The sequence below is a fragment of the Marmota flaviventris genome, chromosome 1, assembly GCF_047511675.1.
Source record: "Marmota flaviventris isolate mMarFla1 chromosome 1, mMarFla1.hap1, whole genome shotgun sequence".
Classification (NCBI taxonomy): Eukaryota; Metazoa; Chordata; class Mammalia; order Rodentia; family Sciuridae; genus Marmota; species Marmota flaviventris.
Genome location: NC_092498.1, coordinates 5,446,752 through 5,472,910, shown reverse-complemented (window position 1 = coordinate 5,472,910; position 26,159 = coordinate 5,446,752). Strand labels below are relative to the sequence as shown.

Sequence of the window (26,159 nt, the reverse complement as noted above, 5' to 3'; positions counted from 1 at the left end):
CATATTATTATTTCTTTTCTAAATAGATATTAGGCAAACTGTGAGACCATCCCGGGTTTCTTCACAACCCTCCTCAAGTGTGTATCTCCAATATTTACTATGATGGTCTACTTGTCTAAACTATTGGAAATAAGATAATTGTCCTTACTGGGGCAGTTTTCCAGCAATGAAACAAAACACAACAACAACAAACAAAAAAACTTTTCACATACTTTTAAAAGAGCCATGCCAATTAAACATGATGAACTGTGGAAACATACTCTAACATATGGCCCCTGTAATTGGTGGAATGTAAGAGGAGCTATTACAGGAGACTCACCTCACTGTCTAGTGACACAAATACCATGATATTCTTTGGGGTGGTAGAGAACTCCCAGCCTGGTCACGTTGCTGTAACATTAGATAAAAGAAAAACCTAGAGTCTAATGCTCACATGTGTACATGTACGTGATGTTCCAAAGCCCAATGTGCTCTCAGTGTGAACTCAGCTCTAGTGCACACAGGCAGAGATGGAAGCCGAGCACAGACAGGGCTGGAGGCGGTCTCCAGGACCTTCACAACAGGGCTTATTCCACTGCACACCAGAGCTGGATGCTAGAGGGCTTTCACAACGACTAATGTTCCATGATACAGTTTGCTAGAAGGAATCAAGGTAAAGATTTCTGCTTTTTATTCAAAATAGAAAGCTACTTCTCTTTTCAATTTTGGCAAGAAGTTGGTTCCATTAAGGAATCTGAGGATTTAATGAAAAATAACAAATACCTTTCTGATAATTAGGATAACCAAAGGTTAATCACTGTCCTGCAGCTGGCTAATCATCAGCACTACCTATTACAACCACATTATTATTTCCCTAATAACAGCAGCTATTCTAAAAGCTTTACATCTATTGTGTCTTTACACCCTCATAACAGCCCAATAAAATAGTTATTATGTGTACCTCATTTAAGAAAAAAAGAAGAGAGTTAAACAATTTGTTTCAAGGGCACAAAAAAGTAAAATTCAAAGCATCTTTCTTTCATTATTAATTTAACTAAGAGGTGGTCATTTTTCCTCTTCAAATCTACTGCACCTAACCAACTTTGTTAGTGTAACAAGGACATAGAGGCTGCTTTTATTAAAAACACCAACTCTTCATTGGGCCTGCAAATGTCCAAGAGATAACTAAAAGCAGCAGAAAAGTTGGGCATATCTGCCTCCAATTTGTATCTGTCTCTTTTGCTCTGAGTCACTTCCCTCCCATAGTTTCTTACCCTGGATCCCAAGAAAAAAAGGTCTGATCGATCTCTTGTGATGAGTTAAAACTACCCGCTAGGCAACAGCAACTTTCTTTTTCATAGATAAGGCCCTGCCTAACTAATCCTGAGGTAATGATCAGCCCGGCCACAGTGTGACCGGGAGTTTTTGACCATGCATACATCCAGCTTCCCTTCCGTACACAATCATGAGAGCTCCTGTCAGTACATCCAAAGACAAGCTACTTCCCAGGACAGAGGCACTGATTATAGCTCCTTTCTTGCTTTTTATCATTACTTTTTTATTTGATTACCTTGGCAAGAGTGGACAAACCTGATTCACCAGGATCTTGAGTCAGGTCTCTGGCCTAGGTCTCCAGTAACATTAGTTTATAAAAGTAAAACTGTTGAGGCATGACTCATGGTAAGACTTGAAAAGTTACTTCACTTCACTTTTACATAAAGGGACCTCTCAGTCTTCCTGAAAATTTCTCTCTCCACTTTCTGACCCCATGGATTACCATCCATGCACTGAACTCTGCCTTGCTTTCTTAACACTCCTATTGGAGTCACTCCACCAGCACTACCAAGTCTTCCACAGTCTGCCAAGACAACAGTTTTTAAGAACTGTACTCATCCACCCACTGCACTTTATAACCTGTCTCTACTGTCACCATTTCTAAGATACTCTCATTCAATGTCTCAGTCTCTACTTTTTTCCATTTTCACCTATTCCTCAAAATGGGGAAAGATAAGGATCATAGAATTGCATACCTAACACAAATCAGGTAAGTTCAGCAAGTACTTCATTAAATTTAATTAAAAAGAAGAGTTCCTCAATATTCTGTACCAATTGGCAATATAGTCCCTGAAAAAAAAAAAAAAATCTCATCCTTCCCACACAACTTCAGCTAGCAAGATTACATGGGGGATTATAGCACTTTCATCTACAGCTCTAACTGCAACTGCCTGTAAGACACAACAAGGTGAATGTCAAACATTTACCAAACTAAAAGCTGTCTAAAACTAAATCCAGTGCACTGCATTACCTTCTACAGTACACATGCTCCTTATGTTCCTTTCTCATGTTTCCAGGTTGGGGCATGATTATCCTCTAGGCCAGCTTGGCTTGTGTATAGTTTAATTCATTTTATTTCCTCCCTTCTCCTTCCACCTTACATCCATACAATAACATAATTCTATTTATTCTAACTTTACTTTCTCGTATCTATTCCTTTCTTTTGTTAGCATTTCAATAACTTGACATAGACTTACACTGTAACTTACTCCCAACCACAATAAACTCATTACTACAACTGTTTTTGTCCAATACTGGCACCAATCCTACTTTGCCAAAACATGTGACTGAGCAGTCTCATTACACTGGCATTACATTGGCTCACAGAAGCCTGGAGGAAACAGGCAACCCACCTCTGCCTGCTTTCACAGCTATCAATACTTCAGTTGTGCCCAATAAAGCACGGCCCATTTATCCCTTTCCTTCACTCTGGGAAATGTTAAAGCTGCCCTTCTTGAATACTTAAGTGTCTCACTTATAAAACCTGATCATGTTTTACCCATAAATTAGAACTACTATTCTTTCAAACATAAACATTGGCATCTTAGTGGTTCTTGAGGCTCTTCTTGAATGACACTCTTCTATGAGCCAGGTGTACACCAAAAAGGGTTATCATTATCATTAGGGTTATCATTTGTCAGGGTAGGCAGCCTTATTATTCCTCTTAAATTGCCTATTAGAAGCTAGCCCCCACCCCCAAAAAAATACATCTCCTTAAAACCTTTCTAAAAACAAGAATGTACTTCAAATGAAGTGATTTTCATAATAATTAACAGCTTTCATTAAGGAACATGTCTTTAAACTGATGTGATCTCTAGAATACCTACTTTAAGTTACAGAAAACATGAAGAAAAATAGTTTTTATATGCTGAGAAGTACTGAAGAATTCCTAACCATTATAAAATCACATAGGAATAATTACAGCAAGCAAGAGCCATGTGGGGGTTTTACCCAATGGTGACCACATGCTTAATCCAGTAAACATCAAGGAGGATTTATATTAGTAGATATAAACCAGTAGAATTAGAAACATTTTCAAATATAATTCCATTTTCAATTACAGAATTTTTCATGTTTACATAAAATTGGTAGTAAAGGGAAGTTATTTGCATGTTTTATCAATTATATAAAAAAATAGTTTTTTATAAAGGTATCATATTATTTCAGCATAAATAGGCATGAAACATTGACAATAGAGAAATGTTCTTAAGCTCAAACTTCGAAACTGCACCTGTCTGTGGAATTCTAAGGTCCTTTCTAAAGAAATGGTTCTCATGCCTGTGGCACTCTTCCTCCCTATCTATTCCTGCAAATCTTCATTCTAGGCTATCAGATTTCAGTTCTCTGAGAAGAGGAGGAAAATGAAGCCTTAAACCTATGTTATATTGCAGGTTAGTTACAGATAGGTCAAAGAAAACTGACAAAAACCAAACAAACAAAAAATAGGCAAATTTCTACACCACAGGAAATTTTAGTGTCCACAGGCTTGTAGTAAGGTCATTGATCTACTCTAAAACTTGTACTGAACACGTGCTCTGTGAGAGAGTTTACAGCGATGAGCAAGTCATGGGACCCTAATCTTGATCTTTAAAGCGCTTACAACTTACAGGTATAGCCTTACTGATCCAGACAGGCATTTCTAATCATGCTGCACACTATAGCTATAAAAGCATGAGCTGAGGTGGAGATGTGACTGGCTAACCTCTGAGTAAAGGACAGTGCAGGCAAAACCAGACCACTGGTTACAAGGCAGCCAGGTGACAGTAGGGTATGGTCCTCCAAACAGAACAGCCACTGTGTAGGGGATGACCAGAGTGAAAGTGAGCTGGGGCAGGGGTTAAGGAGAGAGGGCAGGAACCATACACATCCTCCCCCACAGCCCAAAACCTAACCAACTGCAGACTTATAGAGGGAGGGAGGTATGGGACAGAAGTTAGTATTTTTTCCATCACAACAGAGGTGAGTTTTGTATCAATTTGTATATGTGGTCACTAAAAAACAGGACAAAATTTGCTTATATGTATGCACACACATATACACATGTACCTGTGATACAGAACATCCTTGTGCAAACTGTAACATACCCTGATTGTGTACTGGCAAGAGCTGTGGTGCAGGGGGAGGCTGTGGTAATGGAGCTGGCTGAGTGGTCACGGGGCTAAGTACCGCAGTGAATAAGTCCTCAACATCCTTTCCTCCCAGCTCTAAGAGGCAAAGTAACAATAGTAATAAGATTAAAAGACCAGTAGATGGGGAATGCCATTCTTATAAACTGAAAATTCAGAGCACAAATACCTGGAATTTTATATAACTTTCCAAGAATTGCTCCTAGGATAAAAGAAATAGAAATATTAACAACTTCTAATTCATTAAACTGATACAAAACATCATTTAAATGATACAGAAATTATGAAAATAGAAATCAAATCATAAGCATGCAGAAATCTTTGAAAGTCATATTTACTCATGTCTTTTAGAAAGCCTAGATGTAGGGCAAATATTTTACCATCTGTGACCATTTTGTCTAGCTCAGGACTGAGGATTCCATCTAGCTGCTCCTCACTTAACGGTCGTGAACTCTGACCAATGCTTGGCTGAGGCAAAGAGGAAGGATCATCAGCAATAGGACCAATATCTAAAAGAGCAAGGTAAACAAATTAAAAGGTCACTTCAGGATATTCACACAAAATGTACAGCACTACCGTTCTGCATTCCTGAAGAATAGTAAGACTAAAGCAGATACATGAAGTCTACAGTTCTGAATTAATTGAAATTCTTGTATCAATTTGCATAATCCATTAATAAAAATCAGGTACAACATATCTGTAAACTTAGATACCACCTGATTTTTTTTTTTTTTTCTCCAATACTGGGGCTGGAATCTGGGCCTTGTGCATGCAAGGCAAGCACTCTATCACTGAGCAATACCCCAAGTCCCAAAGTAGTCTTATTCAAAGTAAATACACCTCCTGAGGAACAAAAGAACTTATCTGATATTAACTTGATATAATTTCTGCAAAACTAAACCCTATATTAAGCCAGGAATCTAGAAGTCATTATACAAATAACTGCTTTAACATGAAAATAGTGGCATCAAATGTAATGTCCAATTACTATATGTAATATGTGAAACAGGAGAGAGAAGTTTTACCATCAATTAGAGGAAAGCTTTAAATTCCCTATTAATGTTTAGTAAACATTATCCTTTATAGTTTTAATCATAAATTATCTTTAAAATTCTGTAGTCATATTCTGAAAATAAATTGTTAATAATACTGTAACATCCCTCAGCTCATACATATCAGTAGTTTCAGCAACAGTCACAATAATGTGGTCTCTCATGTATTTTTTTCATGCTTTCTAATAGACTCTTTAAAAGTAAAAATTTAGTCTCCTCCCATCTGATCTTGCATGAAGAACTAACTTTAACATTTGGGTAATATTATAAATTACATATCAATAAGAATAGAACCATTCATTTAAAAAATTTTACTAAGAAAGTCATCCAAAGCACAGTATAGCTATACTATGCTTTAGCTGTACACAGAAAAGGAAAAGCCAAGTGTGGATTAGTGATGAATTAGCACGACTAAATATGCATGCACCTACAGGCTGTTTCAGCTGAAACCACTACAAAGAGAAGACTACTTCTAGTCAGCGGTCATCCATTGCTCAGTTTCTTACCAAATGGAAAAGGTGAGTTGTCAACCTGGAAAGTGCATAAATCAAGACCTATAAGACCCAAACCAAATAAAATGGATGGTTACCAGAGGAGCAAGAAGTGAAAGAAATGCAAACACAAGAAGAGGCCCGACACAGCAAGGCTGTGAGGCAACATGCCATGCACCTGATACAACAGAAAGGCAACAGATTGCCCTGCTGCACCCTTAAACCAGGAAAACCAGGACAGGCCAAGTAAATGCCAGGTCCCAGACAGAGCCCAAACACAAAACCACCAAAATCCACTGAGTTTCTGGGAATAGGCTGAAGACTGGCTGGCTCCACACACACCTCATGTCAAGACAGGAATCAGGCAAACAGTGTGGACACATACCTGAACGATCAACCGACTTTGCTAGGTCATCTGAGATCATTCCAAGAATGTCATCATCTGTGTTTAAGACTTCAGAGATATCAGCTAGAGGGTCATCAGCAGAACCTAAATCCAGGAAGCAAGTTTTCAAATCTGAATGTTTTCCTAGAAATTAAACTCTAAAATGCCCTAATTTATCCAATGTATGCATTTACTAATACCTGGAGTACAGCAGATGCTGAGGCAAGTGCTAGAATGACAAAAAAGTGACCATTTTTACTTCTAAAGTAAAGGATTTTTCATACCAAAGGCCATCAAGTTTTGAATAACAAAAATATTAAAAATTTAGTCTTTTTTTGTGACTGATCTGTATTGTCAAAATGAAATTTGAAACCTGTAGGCAATAAAAGTGAGATAGAATGCTATAAGAAACAAAGCCAAAAAAATTCACTATGCAGTGTTGTCTATAAAAAAATAACATCTAGAAAAAAAAGGTTAATAAAACATGAAAGGCAAATTCATTATTTTAAAATTTCTTGCAAAGCATAAGCCAAGGAGCAATAAGCTGCTCCTTCATTCATTGATTCCAGCACCCCTTCAGTACCAACAGAAACAGACTAGGGGTTTACGTATCTAGCACTGTTCCAACCACTGGAACAAGAGGCAAGGACAAAGCAAAGGACCTGCCCTCAAAGGGCTCACTTTCTCACGGGGAATCAGAGAATAAGCAAAGGATGCCATGTAATGAGAAAAAGGATCAAAATAAGCTGTGGGGATGCTGCAGTGGAAACAGCAGTCAGGGAAGAGCTGTTCAGCGAGAGGACTGAACACAGACTCCAAGGAAATGAAGGAGTCTATGCACAAAGATGTAGAAGACTTGCCAAGCACAAGGAAAATAGCTGTACCAGCCCTGGCCAGAGAGGGGCTGTTGACCCAGGAGGCCCCCTGTGCTCAAGTTAATAAAGGCAAAGAGTGGGAGGAAACAAGCAGCAGCTAGTGCAAGATCATGCCGTTTGGTGGATCATGTGAAGACTGGGCTTTATCTATAGTGCAGGGGAAGCTATTGGAGGGCTGCCCTGCACACAGGGGTGGGGCAAGGGTCAGCAATACAAAAAGGGTGGAGTCCTGCTGCAGGTTCAGTGGGTGGTCTGTGCTGCAGTGACAAGGTGAAGGAAGAAGTGTTGGCTTTGGGATATATTTTGAAGACAAACTGGGGACAGATAGGATGTGGAATTTAAGAAAATGAAAAGTCAAGGAGGATTCTAAGTGTTTTTGGCTTAATCAAATAGGAAATATTTGAACTCTTATTTAGGCCAGCTTTAGTAATTGTATTTGTTATTCAGTTAAAGAACATCTGAAATTTTTGATCCATCTCCAGGGTGTTTTTATTTAGCAATAAAAAGTGGGGAGGCAAGGGGCTGGGATTGTGGCTCAGCGGTGGAACGCTCGCCTAGAACGGGCGCGACCCGGGTTCGATCCTCAGCACCACATAAAAAATAAAGGCATTGTGTTGTGTCCATCTACATCTAAAAAATAAACATTTGAAAAAAAAAAAAAAAAAGTGGGGAGGCATAAATGTAATCCTCCAGATCAGAAACCACTGTGAAACACACACAGTTCTGGTGCACCTCTCAGGGCTGGGGATGTGGCTCAAATGGTAGCGTGCTTGCCTGGCATGCACGGGGAACTGGGTTCGATCCTTAGCACCACATAAAAATAAAGATGTTGTGTCCACCGAAAACTAAAAAATAAATATTAAAAAATTCTCTTTATAGTAAAAAAACAAACAAACATACACCTCTCAAACAGAATTCAAAACAAAAAAAAGAACATCATAGACTTTCAAATTGCAACAAGCTAAAATAAGTTTTGTATACCCAAATATTCAGAACAATTTTAAAGAAATAAAAGTATTACATTAATCTATCTAGGTAACAGTGTATTTGCAAGAAAGAGATTCTGGACAATCCTTTGAGGGGTCATTTGTAGTTTTCTGTTTTGTCTTGAAGTAATGAAATTCTACATTTATATAACTAAATTTTAAAAGGCTGTTTAAAAAGTATGTTGTACCTACCTACAGTAAAAGATTTTATATCTTATCAACAAATCATTAAAAATAATTTAATGGGCTACATTGGACAAGATGACATTAAAAAAAGAAAACTCTAGTTTGTTAATTTTTCATTATACAGGCAAAGGCTGGGTCAAATGGAAAGAATATTAAATTTAGGTTTTGAAATGGGTGGTATTCTAGTCATCTAAGTTTTGGTCTTTCTAGACAGTCATTATTTCTTCAACAGTTTTGTGAGAGCTGTAACCTAATCAGTCCAATCTAGTTTGAATGAGCAGCCCAGGTGGTAACTGTAGGCAGGTGGGATGTGACTAAAAGAGGAGGGTCACTGAAGGTAAGCCCTAGAAGTGCTGTTCTTCCCTGAAGCCCAATCCTGGTTTCCTCTCTCTGCTTCTTAACCTAGCCATGAGTTAAGCAGCTCCTCCCACCCCATCACTGGACCCTTCCTCCATGATGTGCTACCTTACCTTGGACACAGAGCAATGGAGCTGGCCATCTATGGACTGAGTGAGCCCCAAATAAACTTTCCCTCTACTAATTTTGGTCACAGCAACCAAAGAAAACAAAAACATTTTACATCTAATTTCACTTTTTCCTTATAAAACTCAAGTGCAACAACTTCTGTTTAAGTCCTTAAATGGCATGTCATGATATGTTTAAAAAAAAAAAATCATTTGAAGACCCATAAGTATTTCATTATAGTCTATTTTGTACAGGGTCTCTCTAAGATGCTGACACTGATCTCAAACTTGGGATTCTTCTGCCTCAACCTCTCAAGTTGCTGGGATTACATGTGTGTAATCCCACATTCAGTTTATTATACATTATTTAAACAACATATTGATAAAGATGAAATAACAGAATTAATGCAAAAGGTTTTTTTTTTTGAATATCTGCTAAGGGTAAAGAAAGACCATGGACATTGTCATTGGTCCAGTGTGTTCACCACTCATTCTCCATGGTGAGGAAAACCAGACATGAATATGCACACAAGAGGAGGTAAGACTACTTCTAATTTAAGTCAAACACAACACAAAAGTCTATACAGGTGATCCCTCAGTATTTGCAGGGGATCAGGTGCTCAAGTCCCTTAAATTGGTCCTCTGTGATGAAAATAACAGCTGCAGAGGACTGGCTATATTTTAATACACAACAATGCGAAGCTAACAAAACTATAACTACTTAATAACAAGTCATTTTTTTTCTAGTGGAAAGCTGACTTAAAATTGTTTTTCAAAATGAATTTATAAAATTAACGAAAAGCAAATGTAAATCAATGGCAAAAGAAGCTTGTCAGGAAAAAAAAAAACATTAAATTATAATTGGTAATATTTAAGTGGGGGGAAAAAACCCCACTATGATCCCAACACATATATTCAAATGAACTCCAAGAGCATTGTTGACATTAATCTTACTTTTGAAGCATACCAAGTTCTGCCACTTTCTGCGATTCTTCATAGTTGCCATATTTTCTGTACCTAGAACAACGGCTTGCAAACAGGGGCAGCTTTGCCTATGTGAGGCAATATCTGGAGACATTTTTGACTGTCATGACCTCATCAGATCAGAGATGCTATTAAATATCCTACAAGACATGGGAGAATCTCATTCCCACAAGAGAGATACGGGCTCCACCCTGTCAGAGGTGGGAAACCCATGACTGTGGGCAATATATGTTCCTGGATTAACATGGTCTATCAGCAAGTTTCTCTCTGAGGCATTCTTTCTGGTTTGCCTCTGTTTCAAATATCTTTGGGCTATGTAATTAAAACAAATATACCTTACCTAAATTGAAGAATGTACTTATAGCTCACCAACTATAGCCAAATTATACCGGTTTACATTGTCCTCAGCAAAGTGTAAACCAAACATTTTCCTTCACAACTCTGAATTTCAAAGGCAGTTACAGAGGTAAATTAACTTGCCAATCTTATAAAACTGTCCACTTAAAATAGCTGCATTTCCTAAATGTGAATTATACATTAATAAAGTTGATTCTTAAAATGTATGAGGCCAAATAAAAGCATTTCTGAAGTGTAATCACACAGAAAGTAAATGTCACAGGATATAAAGAAAACACTTGTTAATTATTCCACATACCCTGAGTTCCAGGTTTTGATGGAGCTGAGGATGAACTAAGTAGTGGATCTAAGGAAGGATCCAAGAAACCTGTGTTCATGTTTGTTTTATAGGAAAGCTGAGCTGCATCTTCTGCTAGATTTTCTAAACTCAGCTTGTTTTGTCTACTTGTATCCAGAAGATCTTTTCCAAAGAAAGCTTCCTAGACAAAGATAAGCACATAAGAAAATGATTAATTGTAAAATTCTAAAAAGACAACATTATTCTGTCATCATTTTTGACAAGGAAATAGAAATAACAGAAAAGCTTTGTTTTTAACAATACAGAAATAAAATAGAGAAAAACAGAAAGAACAAAGAAGAATTCTGTAAAATCTTTCATGGAGTATTCCCTTATATTAAGATTTTTTTTGGTAGCTTTGCTGGAAATAAAATTATACAAATTTGAACACAAAATTATATCAAATGTGTTTCTAGCAATGACAAGACAATAATTCAATTCTGGAAGATTAAGGTGCAATTAAATTTAAAAGATGACAGATTTACAATACTATCGGCACCTTAATTCATACTGTAAGAAACACTAAAGCTTCATGAATATTATTAATATTTACAGATTACTTGCAAAGGATAGCATAAGACTTTGATCTACAGTTTTAATATGCACACATTCAGGTAGATTTAGTAACCTCATGTTGATTCATATAGCCACACAGAAGACTTACACTATAAATCTGAAAGAGGGTTTTAGAAGTCATTTTAACCATACCATGTGTGCAACACTTGCAGCTATTCTGGCTTTCTATTCCTCCAGATGAACTCTTCTGCATCTCTACACACTTCCCCTGATCTAGTGGCTGGTGCTTCCAGCTGGGTTTCTGGTAATTCCAGATCTCCCCAGAACTTCTCAAAGATCAATATGGAAGACCAAAAGGAAGCACTCAGGACCCTTTTTCATATGCTTAAACCCAACCCTTTGTCTATTTTGTATTATGTGGCCTGTTGGAAAAAGGACCCTTTGTACAGAATGATTTTGCAGTAGCTCTAAACATTTGACACACTATTGCCAAACACACATTAACTTTTAAAAGGATTCACTTTAGCATTTCTATAATATCAAAAGGGAAAGAGCCTTGATGTCCATCAGAAGGCACATGACTAAATAAATCAGAGGTACTCATACTATATAACAGTTTTTAAAAGTATGCAGAGACAGTGATATCAAGAAAAGCCCCAGAATACATTACTACACAGAGAACAGCTGAAAGATGCATCCAGCAAAGTATGCAGAGACTATTATAAGAAAGTAAAAATAAATTATAAAAAAGTTCTAAAAGGACATACAGCAGAATGTTAACAATGCTAACTTTTGAAAGGGATTTGGGGGGTGAAGTCTGGTGGAGTAATGATATGTATACCTGATTTGAAATTTTCATACTTTTGAAATGAACAAGGTGTTTCACTATGAAAAAAATATATGAATATCCACAATATTCCATCCAACACTGGATGGAAATGGTCCATTTCTTTTCTAGCAATATTTTATCACCAGGAAAAATGCTGAAGAGCATAAAGAAAGAATAGAGGTACAAGTAAAGATGAGCCAAATGAAAAATGGGTCTATTTCTTGATCAATAAAAATCCCGTTTTGGGAAAAAAAAAAAAGGTGCAAAGCATTGGGGGACATAAAGGGAAAGAGGGAACTAAAACATTTCTTAAGGATATGTAAAAGTAAGGCAAGAGTTAGGTGCTCAACATCCATATTCTTATAAGATCTCAGACCATTTCTATGAGGTTGCTATTGCCATGATTTTACAGATGGGAAAACTGGGGCAAAAACGTGATAAACAAAATCAATTGAATTAAGTAGTAGCACAGTGATATTTAAACTCAGGACTCTGATTTTAATAGTTGAACTCTTTAATGTGAACATGGCCATTAGGATGTTAGTAGTCTAGTTACTAAAAAAAGAAAACTGAGCAAGTTGTACCGTAAGTGAAAGAAAGTATATTTTAAAACCAAGTTATAATGGCTACCTGGAAAAATCAAGGTTAACAAATGAATACAACTCACACAAGTATCTACATAGGTCACTGTTCTGCAGGAGGGACACATCAGGTAGACAGTCTTACACAGTGAACTTAGGTGGGCACTCAGTCTATTCCAGTTTAACTTTTTATGTGCAAAGAAATAGAAGTCCAGAAGGATGAATGACAAGCTCAGGAATCTAGAAATTAACTGGTGATAGAGCTGGATGTTTAATCCCAGCCCTAGGGTGAGTAGATGGCTATAACGCACAACTTCTTGAATTCTTCTGTGACTTGATGTTTACAAGATGAACTAGAAAGATTTCCTTTATTACAGTCTATACTTACCAAATATAATTCCTTCTTGTTGAGAGAGATCTTTCTAGTATGAATTTTGAAACTCTTTGGCTTTGAATCTTTGCTTACTAGGCCTCTAAAAGTAGCAGACAATTATTAAAGCTGTGATGTCTGCTGATAAAAACTTTTTTTTGTTGGATAAACATAATTATCACAGTGTGCATTTGCAAAGGGAAATGTCAATAAGACTTGGGTTTGGTACATTATAAAGTGTGTGAATGGTTTAAAAGACAGATTTTCCCATTCCAAAGTGACTTATTATGGTTTACAGAATGCTCAGAAGTGAACAGGTGGGATGAAAAAAAAAATTTATGTGAAGTACCAAAGTGCAAAAAAAAAAAAGGCGGGGGGTCGGGGTGGGGGCAAATGTTAATTCTTATGGGGCCTGGAAAGACATTTGTAATGATTAAATTAAAAAAAGTAGAACGCTAGCAAAAACCACAAGTCTATTTTTAAAAGCTCAATACACTTCCTCAACTAATGCTGTATAATATAATGTAAAGCAATATATTACTTGTAAGTAGGCAGGGAATGTTTCTTCAAGCTTATTTTTCCTTTTTCGGTATCTCTTCTTTATTTTTTCAGTGCTTTCAGCAACAGAAACAGATTCATCAAGTAGAGCATCTGGTAACTGCTCACTCCAGCCTGAAATAAGAGTCACACTTATGCGCATTTAAATTTCAGACAATTCAACCCAAGGAAACTTTTACAGCTGACCAACATATACAGTTCCACATAAATGAACAAGCTTTTGTGACACAAAAAGATCTCAAAGCAAGTTTATTAGTAAGTTTTAAGCATCATAAAAATTCCATTTCATGTCTATTTAGTACTACTATGTTTCCTATTCTTGCTTAATTACCACCATTTCCTGGCAAAGCACTTTTGTTTGTTTAATACAACATTTTGGTACAGACTTAAAAAAAAAAAAAAATGAAATGCTCATGAATATGTGGGGAAAGCTTCTCATATACTCCCCTAAAGGAAACTGAGTAGGTATAACATTTTTTGTAAAATATAATGGAAACCGGCAACAAAAATCTTTTTAAAAATGTGTATTCTTTAATTCACCAATTCCAAGTTTAGAAATTCACTGTAAATGGGGTTTACATTGTGAAAACATTACTATTTATAAATATGCTCATAGATAACGAATATGTTCATGCAATGAACATTCATTCATAAATTCTGAAAATAGCAACAGAAAAACACACTGGACTGTGAGAAACAAGTGAAGCACACAGGGCAGAGAGATGAGCACACAAATGACAGGCACAGCTAAGGGCAGGGCGCTTGGGGCATCTCTTCTGAAAGCCAACATGGGCGATTCTGTGGCTGGACTACAGACTTGACTCTTCTGAAAATAAAAAACATTTCTTTCAGAAATGACCTTTTAACATGTATACCGACTACAAGTTAAGGTAAAGAAGGAGCCACAGAAGCAAGCAAAGAAGTAAAACTCTGAATGCTAAAATCCAGTGACCTAGAACTCCAATTTTCAGAGCAGAATGCAGACTAGAAGATGAAGGTTAAGGGTGCTCTCCAAGGTAAAAAGAGTAACTGGGGTTGCCTTGAGAGAAGTGGAATGGTGACAGACTCCATTATTGGGGCCTAACTATTTGGATCTTGCATGTCTCTCAAATGCCTGTGTACAAAGCCTGATCACCAGCCCTGGAGTTCTCAGGAGGTGGTGGAACCACTGAGAAGTGAAGCCTCTGGATTTTCTCTCTCCCCACTGCCAGGAGGTGTGCAGCAACCTTTGCCACATGTCCCTGCCATAATATGCTTCCTCATCCTGGACTCAAATCAACAGGACCAGCTAACCATGGGCTGAAATCTCCAAAACTCTGAACCAAAATAAATCCCGTCCTCCTTTTGATTGATTTTTTTCAGGTATTTTGTCACAGTAATAGAAAGTTGGCTGACACAGGGCATATCAAACAAGAAATACAGCCTGCTCACCCAAACCACCACCCATCTCCAGCGCCCCAATACCAACAGCAAAGAAAACTACTTGTCATTGTGTCACAGAATTTGGTGCTCAGCCCAAAGGCAAAAAATAAAACTCTTCCCTGATAGTTCACAAACGCAATACAGCCCCAATGTGTAAAACTCCTCAATTTATAAAACATGATTGAACAGAAATACTTCAAACTAAGCATGTAGCTTAAAGTGGCCCTGAAGTAATAATAATGTAACCCCATGTTCCCGCAAGTAACAAAGGCAAATGTCTGGAAGAGCACACCCTCAATTTTCTTAAAAGAGTTCAGAGAATGCCCCCAAAGTTTACAGGAAGTAATTAAGCAAATATATATATATATATATGTCTCTCTACAATGAAATGAGACACTAATAGAGACAACAGATATAAAGAATAGAATCAGACATGTAAAGGCTTCAGAAATTTTATATTTTAAAACAGATAATTACATGAAAGATTAAAAGACACATAAAGTAGAAGCTTTAAAAAGAAACTCAAGTACTAAAATATAAAAAAGGCAATTCAGAAAAAAATTGCATATAAAAATAAAAAAACTCAATATGTAAGTTTTTATTAGATACAGTCGAAAATACATAACTAAAAACGCGAATCTTAAGAAATTATCTGGAGTACAGAAGACATGGAAAACTAAGAAGTTTTAATGAACACATCGGCTTCCTTAATCAGGGCTTATTAAAGCCATATTGGAAATTTACTGAAAACCATCCCAGAGCCTCCTGAAAATGGCAGTATATTAATTCACCTGAGGTCAAAGCCCTAGAGGACATGCTGAAAGCTCCTCCAGTATTCTTGCATCATACATTAAACATTTCAAAACATGCAGTCATACATACCATAGCATGCAGATAATGATGTCTGCATCAGAACCACTTCACAGAGTGAGAAAACAGCAGTGTACTCCTGACTGACAAAGTTGTGGCTTAAGCAATGATTTAGCTATCTCTGAAATGCTGAGTAAGGATGACAGAATGTTCACTGAAAAGATGGGTTTATAAAATACTACAAGTTGGTTAAGAGTTGTTGGGGTACCCCCATCATTTTCTATTAAATAGCCTACAAGTTTCAAGTTATATGTAAAGTACTTAAGGCAGGCAAAGGAAGGCCTCTGCTGAGGTTACCAGATCAGTTTAACCAACTGATTCTCAGTCCCTGCAGTTTATATTTAATACAGGAAATATATTTAATATGGGGAGGGGTGCTTAAAAAAAATTTACAAGGGACTGGTAGCTCAGGGTAATATGTATACATAGCGAGCATAAAGCCCTGGGTTTAATCCCTAGCACCAAAAGAAAAAGAGGGTTAAAAAAAAATTACTCAAAGGAATAAAGTTTATTGAATTTAAACCATTTCCTTATCAAACTTGACTACTATATACTAAGTCTGAAATCCACAGGCACTCAAACCCTTTTATCAGTAAAAGGCAATAAGATCATGATGGTAGCATTATTTAAAACGGTTCTAATAGAAATACCAAGACTTAGGGGGTTATATCAAACAAAATCAGTAACATACCATCATCTCTGCTAGGTAACTGCTCAGAAATAGAGCCTGATGAATCTTTTCTGATCACGGATCTTTTGGTTTTTCCTTGCCCAGTTCGACTTCTTTGCCGTACCATGAATCCACCAATGCCTATCCAAAAAAGAAACTGGGTAAGCAAATAAATAATCAACTTCTCCCTATAGTTCTACAATAAGTAGTATGAAATGTCTGTGTTTAACACTAAGGCATTTTCCAAAATTTAGTCTGGTCTAATCTAAATCAACAAACTCATTTTTATATAAAATAGAAAAGGATGGAAATAAGTAAAAACTAAAAGTCAAAGCCATTGCTATCACTAATCAAACAAGAATCCAACTCTGCTAGAGTAGAGAAAGACTTATATTGTATGCAGGTCCTCCTCCAGACAAGGCCAAGCAGGTCCTGAATCATGGATTGTGCTCATGTGTGATCAGCTCACACCCCACAGTATCTGTACACTGAGACTAATCATGATAAACATAATAATCATAACGAGACTAGATGACACACTCACTAGTGAAGAATGCTTCAGGGGACCATGTCTAGCTCTTCCTTACTAAGAGGACCTTCGAACACGATACACAGAATGCTGTTGTTAAAAGTTTAGAATCTGGAGTCAGGCTACTTAATTTTATTCAATAACTAAATTCAGGCAGTTTATTTAATTTTTCAGTGCCCCAGTTCCCTCACTGGTAAAATATGGATAATGTACAGCATGTCCTCATATACATGTCCTAAGTGCATGCAAACTAATATATGTGAAGCACTAAGTCAGAATGAAGTGCTGTCCCAGTCAACATTATCAGCTTTGGCCAAATGATAAAGTCATCAGGAGATATACTGTGTGACCTCATGGCCCCTCAATTAAAGGGACAACTTCCCGTGAACCACAAAAAGAAAACAAAATGAAACATCCAAGTTCCAGAGAGAATCTGCAACGTCTGACTTGACTAAGAGCACTTGTAGGCCTGATGATTAGAACAAAACGGAGCACACATGACGATGACCTGAAGGAAACTGATCCCCAGTCCTTATAATGGATGTGGTCCATTATATTTTAATAAAATATAAGCCATCAGAAGAATAAAGATTGTACTGATTCAATTTAATACCTCATTTACTGATAAACAGACATTAATAAATGATGTTAAAATATGGCCTACAATTTCTGTATTGTGGTGTTCCCATAATTTTTTTTTTCAGTAAGGTAAATAAAATCTGACAAGCAAGGCGGTTTTCCCCTCTGCCCCTAAGAAAGACAGAAAATAAGGACGTTCTCAGTCTGTTATATATTAAGGGGACTATAAATACTAGGAAGAATAAGAACCTTTCTTGTTCACACTCATACTGTGCTTACTGGCACTCCTGCATAAATGCTGACATAAGTTTTTAAAAAGTAAAAATATTAGAAAGTGAATGCTGAAAAGTAAGACAAATGTACTCATCAGCAGAAACACATAACTGGTCCGAGACAGTAACTGTAAGTAAAAAGCAAACCAGTAAAGCATTTTTTAAAAGAATTAAATTTAGAGTAAGGCAATAATAATAATTTATTGTTACATAGACACCCAGCCTAAAGAATTTGTCATCTACAAAGCACATTCAAGAAGTCAATTCTCTATCTATAAACATAAGTTTTAGACAGTGGTTAAGATGCTATGCCTCATCCTGATATTCAGTTATAACTGAGGTTCTCAATATCCTCTTAAAGAGGCCAGTTTTGATTAAATTAGAACTTCACCTGGTCTGTATGGCTTCCTTTTTCTCTTTTTGACACCATCTGTTCCTTCTACTCCCTTTGCTTCGTCATCCACAGCTTCTCGCTCAGGACTAGATTCTGATTTTCCATCACAATCCATAAGTTCTCCTTCTGGAAAAGAAGTAAATCTATGGATGAAACTGGAAAAATTTATCAAACACACAATCCCTAGCTAAAGGGAAATACAAAGCAAAGGGGCCACCAAGCCATTCTAGACAAGTACCCCAGAAGACAGGAAAAGTAGAGAAAGAGGTCCAAGAGGCCCCAACTGGTGGTAGAAATGTTTGCACAATGCTCTTGGCAAATAAAACTAGACCCAGAGAGCAAGCTCAAAAGACAATTATTAACCAATCTGCACTTTATAAACCACTCACTAGCTTTTAATTATGTCTCCAGGTCCCAGACCCCAAGGCTCTCTCTAACCCAGAGCTCTCCTCAGAGCTCCAACCACAGCTACAGTTGGGTGCTGCTTGATCACTGAAAACCATTCCTGTGTCACCCATCACCATTAAAAGACAAAAGCAACCCAAGGAAGAAAAGAACCTGGAAGAAGTCTTGACAATCCCTAATCTCTTTTCTCCCACAATCAAGACTTCTCAGTCTCTCTCAAAAGCAGTTTATTTCTCCCTACCACCATCTTTGTTCAATCTAGCAGATAATTTACTATAATACCCTCCTCTCTTATTCCCGGCCCAATGCTTACAACTATCCAATCAATTCTTTAAATTGCAGCATAAATGGTCTTTATATAAATATGTATCAATTTTCTGTTTCAAATCCTTTCACGTCTTCCCAACACCCTCAAAATAAAGTGAAAATTTTGAAGTTCATTGTAACAGTTTCCTGTAAACTCGCCAGTTTCATCATATTCCTACTATGGTAAACCATGTTCAGTCCTCAAATTTATGAAGCTTCTTTCCACTTCTCTAAACCACTGCTTTCTTTGATTCCTCTTTCAAGATTTATTCTAACCATCATTGTATTAAAGAATTCCTGATATCTAGAGAAGGCTATGTCCCACGGATCCATGATGCTATGCACTGATGTTATACTTCATTTTCACTGATTTTCTAAAGTCTGTGGCCCTGAAAGACAACATTCTCCATGAAAATAGGTACTAAGACTTTTCTATACCAGCTGTATCTTTAGCATGGTACATAACATGTGTTAATAAATATTTCACTGGCCAAAGTAACTAAAATCAAGTAATATACATAAAAATTCACGTTTCAGAAATGCAATTTTCACAATATGATAATCAAACTTTTTCAATTCTGTACATGCTTTACATTGTGCTACAAGAAAAAAGTTTATCAAAGAACTTTTATTTCTTTTCCTCACTAAATATTACACATAACAAGTTTGTTATTTGAGGACAATTTGATACTGTTTATTAGCACTTTGCCTAGAATATGCTGGGGACCCTGAGTTCCATACCAATCACAACAAAAGGAAGAAAGCTAGCTTGTGGAAATTCATACATGATAACCAAAACCAAAACAAAGATCCAGTAGAGGGGCAAGAATGAAAAACAGAGAAACCAGATGAGTAGGTTTCATGTCTAAATACCAACTCCGGGAATGAGAGGAGAGGATGATGCAGGGAGAAATCATATGACACATCAAGCGTTTCCAACACTGACAAGCACAAGGCAGCAGACTGAAAGATACCATCAGTGCCTGAGAGAGCACACAAAAATACCCAAGTAGAGGAAAGTGGAGAGAGAGAGAGAGAGAGAGAGAGAGAGAGAGAGAGTGTGTGTATGTGTGTGTGAAATCACAGAACATTGAGACCAAGAATTTCCTGAAATTCCAACAGCTTCCAGAGAAAACAGGTCACAGGTCACAGAGAATCGAGTTCTCCTTATATAAAGACAACAGAACAAAGACTTCCAAATGCTAAAAGAAAATGTGTTTCTAACCTAGAAAAGATCAAGCAGGAAAGAAGGTAAAATAAATACATTTTCAGAGGTGTATAATTCCTCAAATATGCATTCCTTACATTCACTCTCTCTTGATAAACAATGGAAGATATACTCTACCAAAATGAGGGCAAGGAACAAGAGAAAGGAATATCCGAAGCCACAGAAAACACGTGATGCAGCATAGGAACAAAGACAGTCCCCAGGACCAGAGTAAGGAGAGAATGCCAAAAATCAATCATGTCTGATGCTTGGTGGTCTAAAACAACACTGGATGCATTCACTCCAAAGAGAGTACACAGGAGCAGTGAAATTAAGATAGCACTTTACAAGCGAGACCCTCTCCCCCAGTGACACAGGAAGCACACATTCGAGATAAATAGCACATAGTGGGATTTGCAGTACCGTTTAGCATGACCACCATCATAGAAGTTGATAATTCTACTAACCAGCACCTTCACTTGGGCCTTCTGGCTCCACAGACGACAATGCAGGAAAGTACCGTATTGCCCATATATGAGAAACTCTCCCATAAATACAGGTTTGTACATGAATAAATAATATTCCAGAGAAAACAAATCTCTGGAATATTATAAGAAAACAGTGGTTCTCTTTAGACAGGATGGTTGGGAAGTTTTCATCATTTACTCTTTCGAACCTGTGTATTTTTGGGGGGGGGCATTCTTTAATATCATGTACAGATATTACCTATTCAAAAACAAGCCTCCAGTGGGAAAAAAAACTGAAAGCTTTTCTCAAATATCTGATACACAGCAAGGATGCCCTCTCTCACCTACTTCTATAAAACATACTACTAGGAAGGACTAATAAAAGCAATATGACAAGAAAATCAAAATGCATACAGTCAGAAAAGTAATAAAATTATATCTATTTACAGATGGCATGATCCCATATGAGGAAAACCCTAAAGACTCCCAGGAAAATTATTAGAATAAGTGATTTTGGTTAAATAACAGAATATGAAACCAACATATGAAAATAAGTTTCATCTCTTTATACCAATAATGCTTTATCCAAAAAAGAAATAAAGAAAACAATTCCAGGGCTGCAGATATAGCTCAGTAGGCAGAATGCTTGCCTTACATGCACAAAGCCATGGGTTAAAACCTCAGCACCACCCACCACCAAAAAAAAAAAAAAAAAAAAAAAAAAAATTCCATTGAAGATCTGGGCTGGGGCTCAGCAGTAGCGCACTTGCCTGACATGTGTGAGGCACTGGGTTTGATTCTCAGCACCATATAAAATAAATAAATAATAGATAAATAAAGGTCTATCAATAACTTAAAATTTTTTTTTAAAAAGTTGAAGATCTGTACACAAAAATTAGGAGATAATGGTGTAAGAAATAGAAGATATAAATAAACAGAAATCCCATGTTTGTGGAATGGAAGAATACTGTTAAAATCTGTGTACCACCCAAGGAAATATGCAGATTCCCATAATGTCTATCAAAATTTCAATGGCAGTATTCACAGAAATGGAAAAAATGATTTGGATGGAATCACAAGAATTCCAGGAGACAAAACAAGTGGAAGCATCACACTACCCACTTTCGAATTATATTTCAAAGTTCTGGTAATCAAATGGTATAGTATTAACATAAAGCCAGAGAAACTACAGGAACAGAAATAGAAAACCCAGAAATAAACCCAAAAATATAATCAATTCCTTTTTAACAAACTTACCAAAAGACAAAATAGGGGAAAAAGATAATCTCTTCAATAAAAAACTGTCCTGGTACAACTTCATATTCATAAGCAAAGAATAAAATGTGATGCTTATTTACATACCACACCCAAAAATCAACTAAAAATGATTAAAGTTCTAAATGTACAACCTGGAACCATAAAAATCCTAGAAGTAAATGGGGAAAGTTCCTTGGCGATGACTTTCTGGATACCCACTGAAATCAGAGGGATCAAAAGCAAAAATAAACTAGTAGAACTTTGTTACACGAAAAGTTCCAGCATGGCAAAAGGAATAATTAGCATAATGGAAGGCAGTACATGGGTTTGGGGAAAATATGTGCAAACCATAAATCTTATCAGATAAAGGGCTAATATGTGGGGGGAAAAAATCACACAACCCAAGAGCAAAAAATAAAAACAAAGCAACAAATACAATTAAAAATAGGAAAAGGAAGGGGGGAATCATGAATTGAAATTGATTTCTATGCATGTATGAGTATATCAGGATGAACCCAACTACTACGTATTAGAGCTTACTCTAATAAAAAATTTAAAAATGGGCAAAGGACCTGAATAGATTTTTCCAAAGACTAGAATGAGGCAAAAGTATATAAATGGTGCTCCACATCATCAAACAACAGGAAAATGCAAATTAAAATCAAAGCGACATGTCATTTCATATCTGTTAGAAGAGCTTTTAACCAAATGATGAAAAATAACTTGAATATGAAGATATGGAAAAAAGGGAACCCTTATACGCTGCTGGTGGGAAACTGTAGTGGAAAACAATAGTAAAGAGGTTTCTCAAAAATAAAGAAAAATACAACTACTACAAGACTCAGCAACCCCTCCTTTGGATATATACCCCCCACACCAAAATGAAATCAGCACCTCACAGAAATATCTGCATTCCTCAGTTCATGGCAGTATTATTCAAAATAGCCAAGATATGGAAAGAACCTCTGTGTCCAAAGACAGATGAACATATTGTAAAATGCACATCAACACATACATATGTATATATAAATACACATATGTACATTTGAATAGATACAATGGATCACTGTTCAGACTTTAAAAAGAAGATAATGCCATTTGCAACACAGATGAACCCAGAGGACATAATGCTAAGTGAAATGAGCTAGGCATAGAAAAATACTCTTTGATCTCACTTGTATGTAGAATCTTTAAAAAAAAAGAAGTTGAATAAACAAAGAGAAAGTGCAAAGAATGCCTGAATTCAAGCATGCCCAGTACTAAAAATACATAAAATTAATTGGAAAAAAAATAGTCAACATGTTAGCTCAACTGTCTAAAATGCAACAAATATTTGATTTAATAAAAAACCAGCATATACTCTTTGATTTGTTTTTTCCAGTTTAAGCATACCTAAAAACCACAAAACTCATTTTAAGCATGTGTGTGCACATATACATACATGTTTTCTCAGGATAGCAAAGTGTGGGCATGCTAAATTTTAAAAAAGGATTTTTATTTAGTTAACAACAATGATTAATCTCATCCCTAAGGAAGACACCTCTCCTTTCACAAAGGTTTTGAGATCCTGAGATACAAATGAGCATAAGGAAAATATTACTTAATCAATCCTTTCAACTGTAACATTGTCTTTATTAACATCTTCCACATCCAACATATTAAGCAACAATCATGTTCTTTCAAATTCAGTGAAACTAAAGACATATTCAGTAAATAAAATTAAAGATGACTATCTCACCACATGAATAGAAAAAAGGCAAGGGTCATTTTTCAACTGATTTTCTGTTACCCTGACAAGGGTCATTAAGAGAATATAAAAATGAAATATACCACGCATTTCTCTACACAATGGCAGCCACATAGAAAACTTTCTAAGGGTTTTTGTTCTTTTATTTTTAAAAGGTTCTATAATCTCATAAGTTGGAAAATAATATGTGCTATCAAGAAACCTTTCATATTACATAAAATGCAGCACTTCCCAAACTTAAGTGACTATGGATGTAACCCTTTTTCAGGCAGATTTTAATGTCTTTGGAAACTGAAATTTCTCAGTGTCCTCCTAGACACATGGACGACGACTACTACTACTACTACTACTACTACTACAGAACCCAAAAGTTTCGATATACTTTATAATTATATTCTGTTCCACAGTATTTGAAAATCACTTTCACATAAGCAATAAAAACCTCCCCTTGCAAGAGACTCCAAAAACACTACTACTTCAGAAATGTGAGGATCAGATGGTAAATAATTAGGAATAAAAGATAATTCCTTTGCAGGTGATGATTGCTCTTCACCTGGACAATGGGTGCAGCCTCCTGTGTGATCTAGCTACTGCATCTCTAAAACCTAACTGTCTATTCACATCACAGCAGACAGATTTTCTTCAAGTGAGATCATGCCCTTGTACTTCAGAAACTCAATAACTACCCCACCCCCATTCCACTCTGATGAATGTAGACTCCTTCACCCATCTGTCCTGCATGATCTCCAGAGGCACCGTCCTCACCAACACCTCTGCTCTTATTGCATCCGACTGTTCGCTTAGTTCACTCTGCAGATGGTGGTCTTCACAGCATTCCTCAAAAATGCTCGGCACACTTTCTCCCAGGGCCTTTGGCCTGCCTTTGTTATTGTCTGGGATGCTCAGCCCTCAGGTTATCAAGAGGTTTACACACTCACCCCCTTAGAGTCTGTGCTTAAGTATCACTTTCAGTTCATCTGACCCCATGACACCATTGTCTACACTTCAATTTGTTTAACCGCTTACTTTTCCCTTAATATTTACCAAATGCATTACAAATAACTGATTTAATGTTATGAGGGGTTTTTATTTCAGTAGTCCTTTTAAATAACACTAAAATGTAAGCTCCATAAGCAGAGGATTTTTATCTACTTTGTTCAATGACATAACTTTCAACATCTAGCTTGTACTATACATTCAATAATGAAACAAAACTAATTATTTTTAAATCAGCTGAAAAGAAACAATTACCTTTATTACAGTTTAGATATGAGGTTGTCTCCCACAAAAATTCATGGATGAGACAATGCAAAAACATTGAGGTAAAATGATTGGGGTTATGAGAGCTTTGGATTAACTCAATGGGTGAATTAATGCCCTCAGAGGAATTAACCGAGTGGTAACCGAAGGCAGGTAGGGTATGGCTGGAGGAGGTGGGCATTGGGGACATGCCTTTGGGGATATCTATTTTGTATCTGGCAAGTGATTCTCTTTTTGCTTTCTGATCAACATGTAAGCCATGGACCTCCACCATACTCTTCCACCATGATATTCTGCCTTACCTCAAGCCCCAAGAAATGGAGCAGACCGTGCATAGACTGAGACTGCTGAAACCATGAGCCCCCAAATAAACTTTTCCTCCTCTAAAATTGTGCTTGACATGTCTTTGGACACAGCAGGAAAAAAAAAAAAAAAAAAAACCTGACTAAAACAACCCTAAAAATAAAAAAATCTCATAGTGACCTTCTCTGGAGATAAGCCAAAACATGACTCATACTGAATTTAATATTACTAGTAAAAATTTTTGGTTATCTTAAAAGAATTCAGCTATGGAAAATCTTAAGATATCTATGCTTTATGAATCAATGATTTATGAGTACCTGTGAATACAAATGTATAACTGAAGTAATATTCGTAACAATTTTTCCATTTATAGAATGTACAGATCAAATTCTATCTTAACCTAAGGACAGCATCCAGGTTTAGAGGATCTGAAGCAGCTTATGCTGGTACCTAGTGGATTTGAGGTCAAGTTCTCTGACTTTGCAACTGGCACAGATTCAGTGTTCCTAGAAATTTCTATAAGTAAGTGTGTTCTAGATAGATACAAGAAAGCAAGAGGCATTTAGAAAAGGCAGTGTGATTTACCCTCATAAATCACATGTGTTTCCCAAGAAATTTTATGCACTAATTCTGTACATGCATTCCAAGAAAAGTAACTCAGTATTACCTCGACTATCATCCATTTCACCATCCCTTGAATGCTCTGACTGGATGTCTGGAGGGGTCTGAAGAACAGCCACACTATTCTGATTTATAATCTTCAATTTCAATTTTGGTTTTGACCGTTTTCTTCTTGGAACTGTAACTGTGAGGCTCTGTAACTGAGTCATCCCTGATTCAGTCAAACACACACCATCCTGGGTGTAGGTCTTAGGTGGATCTGAAATCACAGAATCCCAAGAATACAAATTTAAACTTTCAATTTTAGATTTGACTGATAAATTATTCCAAAATATGCATGAAAGGAATGCAACAATAGTTTCATACAGCAAGTAACTATGAAATGCATAAATAATTAAAACTGGGAACAACTGGCCAAATCTTCCTGGCTGACAGGCAGA

At 36.6% G+C, this 26,159-nt stretch overlaps 1 protein-coding gene across 12 annotated transcripts in view; it reads right to left on the bottom strand.

The window, feature by feature from the left end:
- Kmt2c (lysine methyltransferase 2C) overlaps positions 1-26,159 on the bottom strand; it is a 266,426-nt gene that overhangs the window by 45,526 nt on the left and 194,741 nt on the right. For 9 of the 12 annotated variants that reach the window (XM_071610717.1, XM_071610726.1, XM_071610727.1 and 6 more), the window contains 10 exons: positions 25,766-25,978; positions 18,144-18,272; positions 16,394-16,513; positions 13,394-13,524; positions 10,518-10,698; positions 6,368-6,472; positions 5,998-6,045; positions 4,778-4,948; positions 4,609-4,641; positions 4,398-4,517 (listed from right to left, as the gene is read on the bottom strand). In XM_071610717.1, coding sequence (XP_071466818.1) covers positions 4,398-4,517; positions 4,609-4,641; positions 4,778-4,948; positions 5,998-6,045; positions 6,368-6,472; positions 10,518-10,698; positions 13,394-13,524; positions 16,394-16,513; positions 18,144-18,272; positions 25,766-25,978 — 1,251 coding nt within the window. The remainder of the gene's footprint in view (positions 1-4,397; positions 4,518-4,608; positions 4,642-4,777; positions 4,949-5,997; positions 6,046-6,367; positions 6,473-10,517; positions 10,699-13,393; positions 13,525-16,393; positions 16,514-18,143; positions 18,273-25,765; positions 25,979-26,159) is intronic. The other 3 variants (XM_071610729.1, XM_071610731.1, XM_071610749.1) reach the window with 3 other exon arrangements.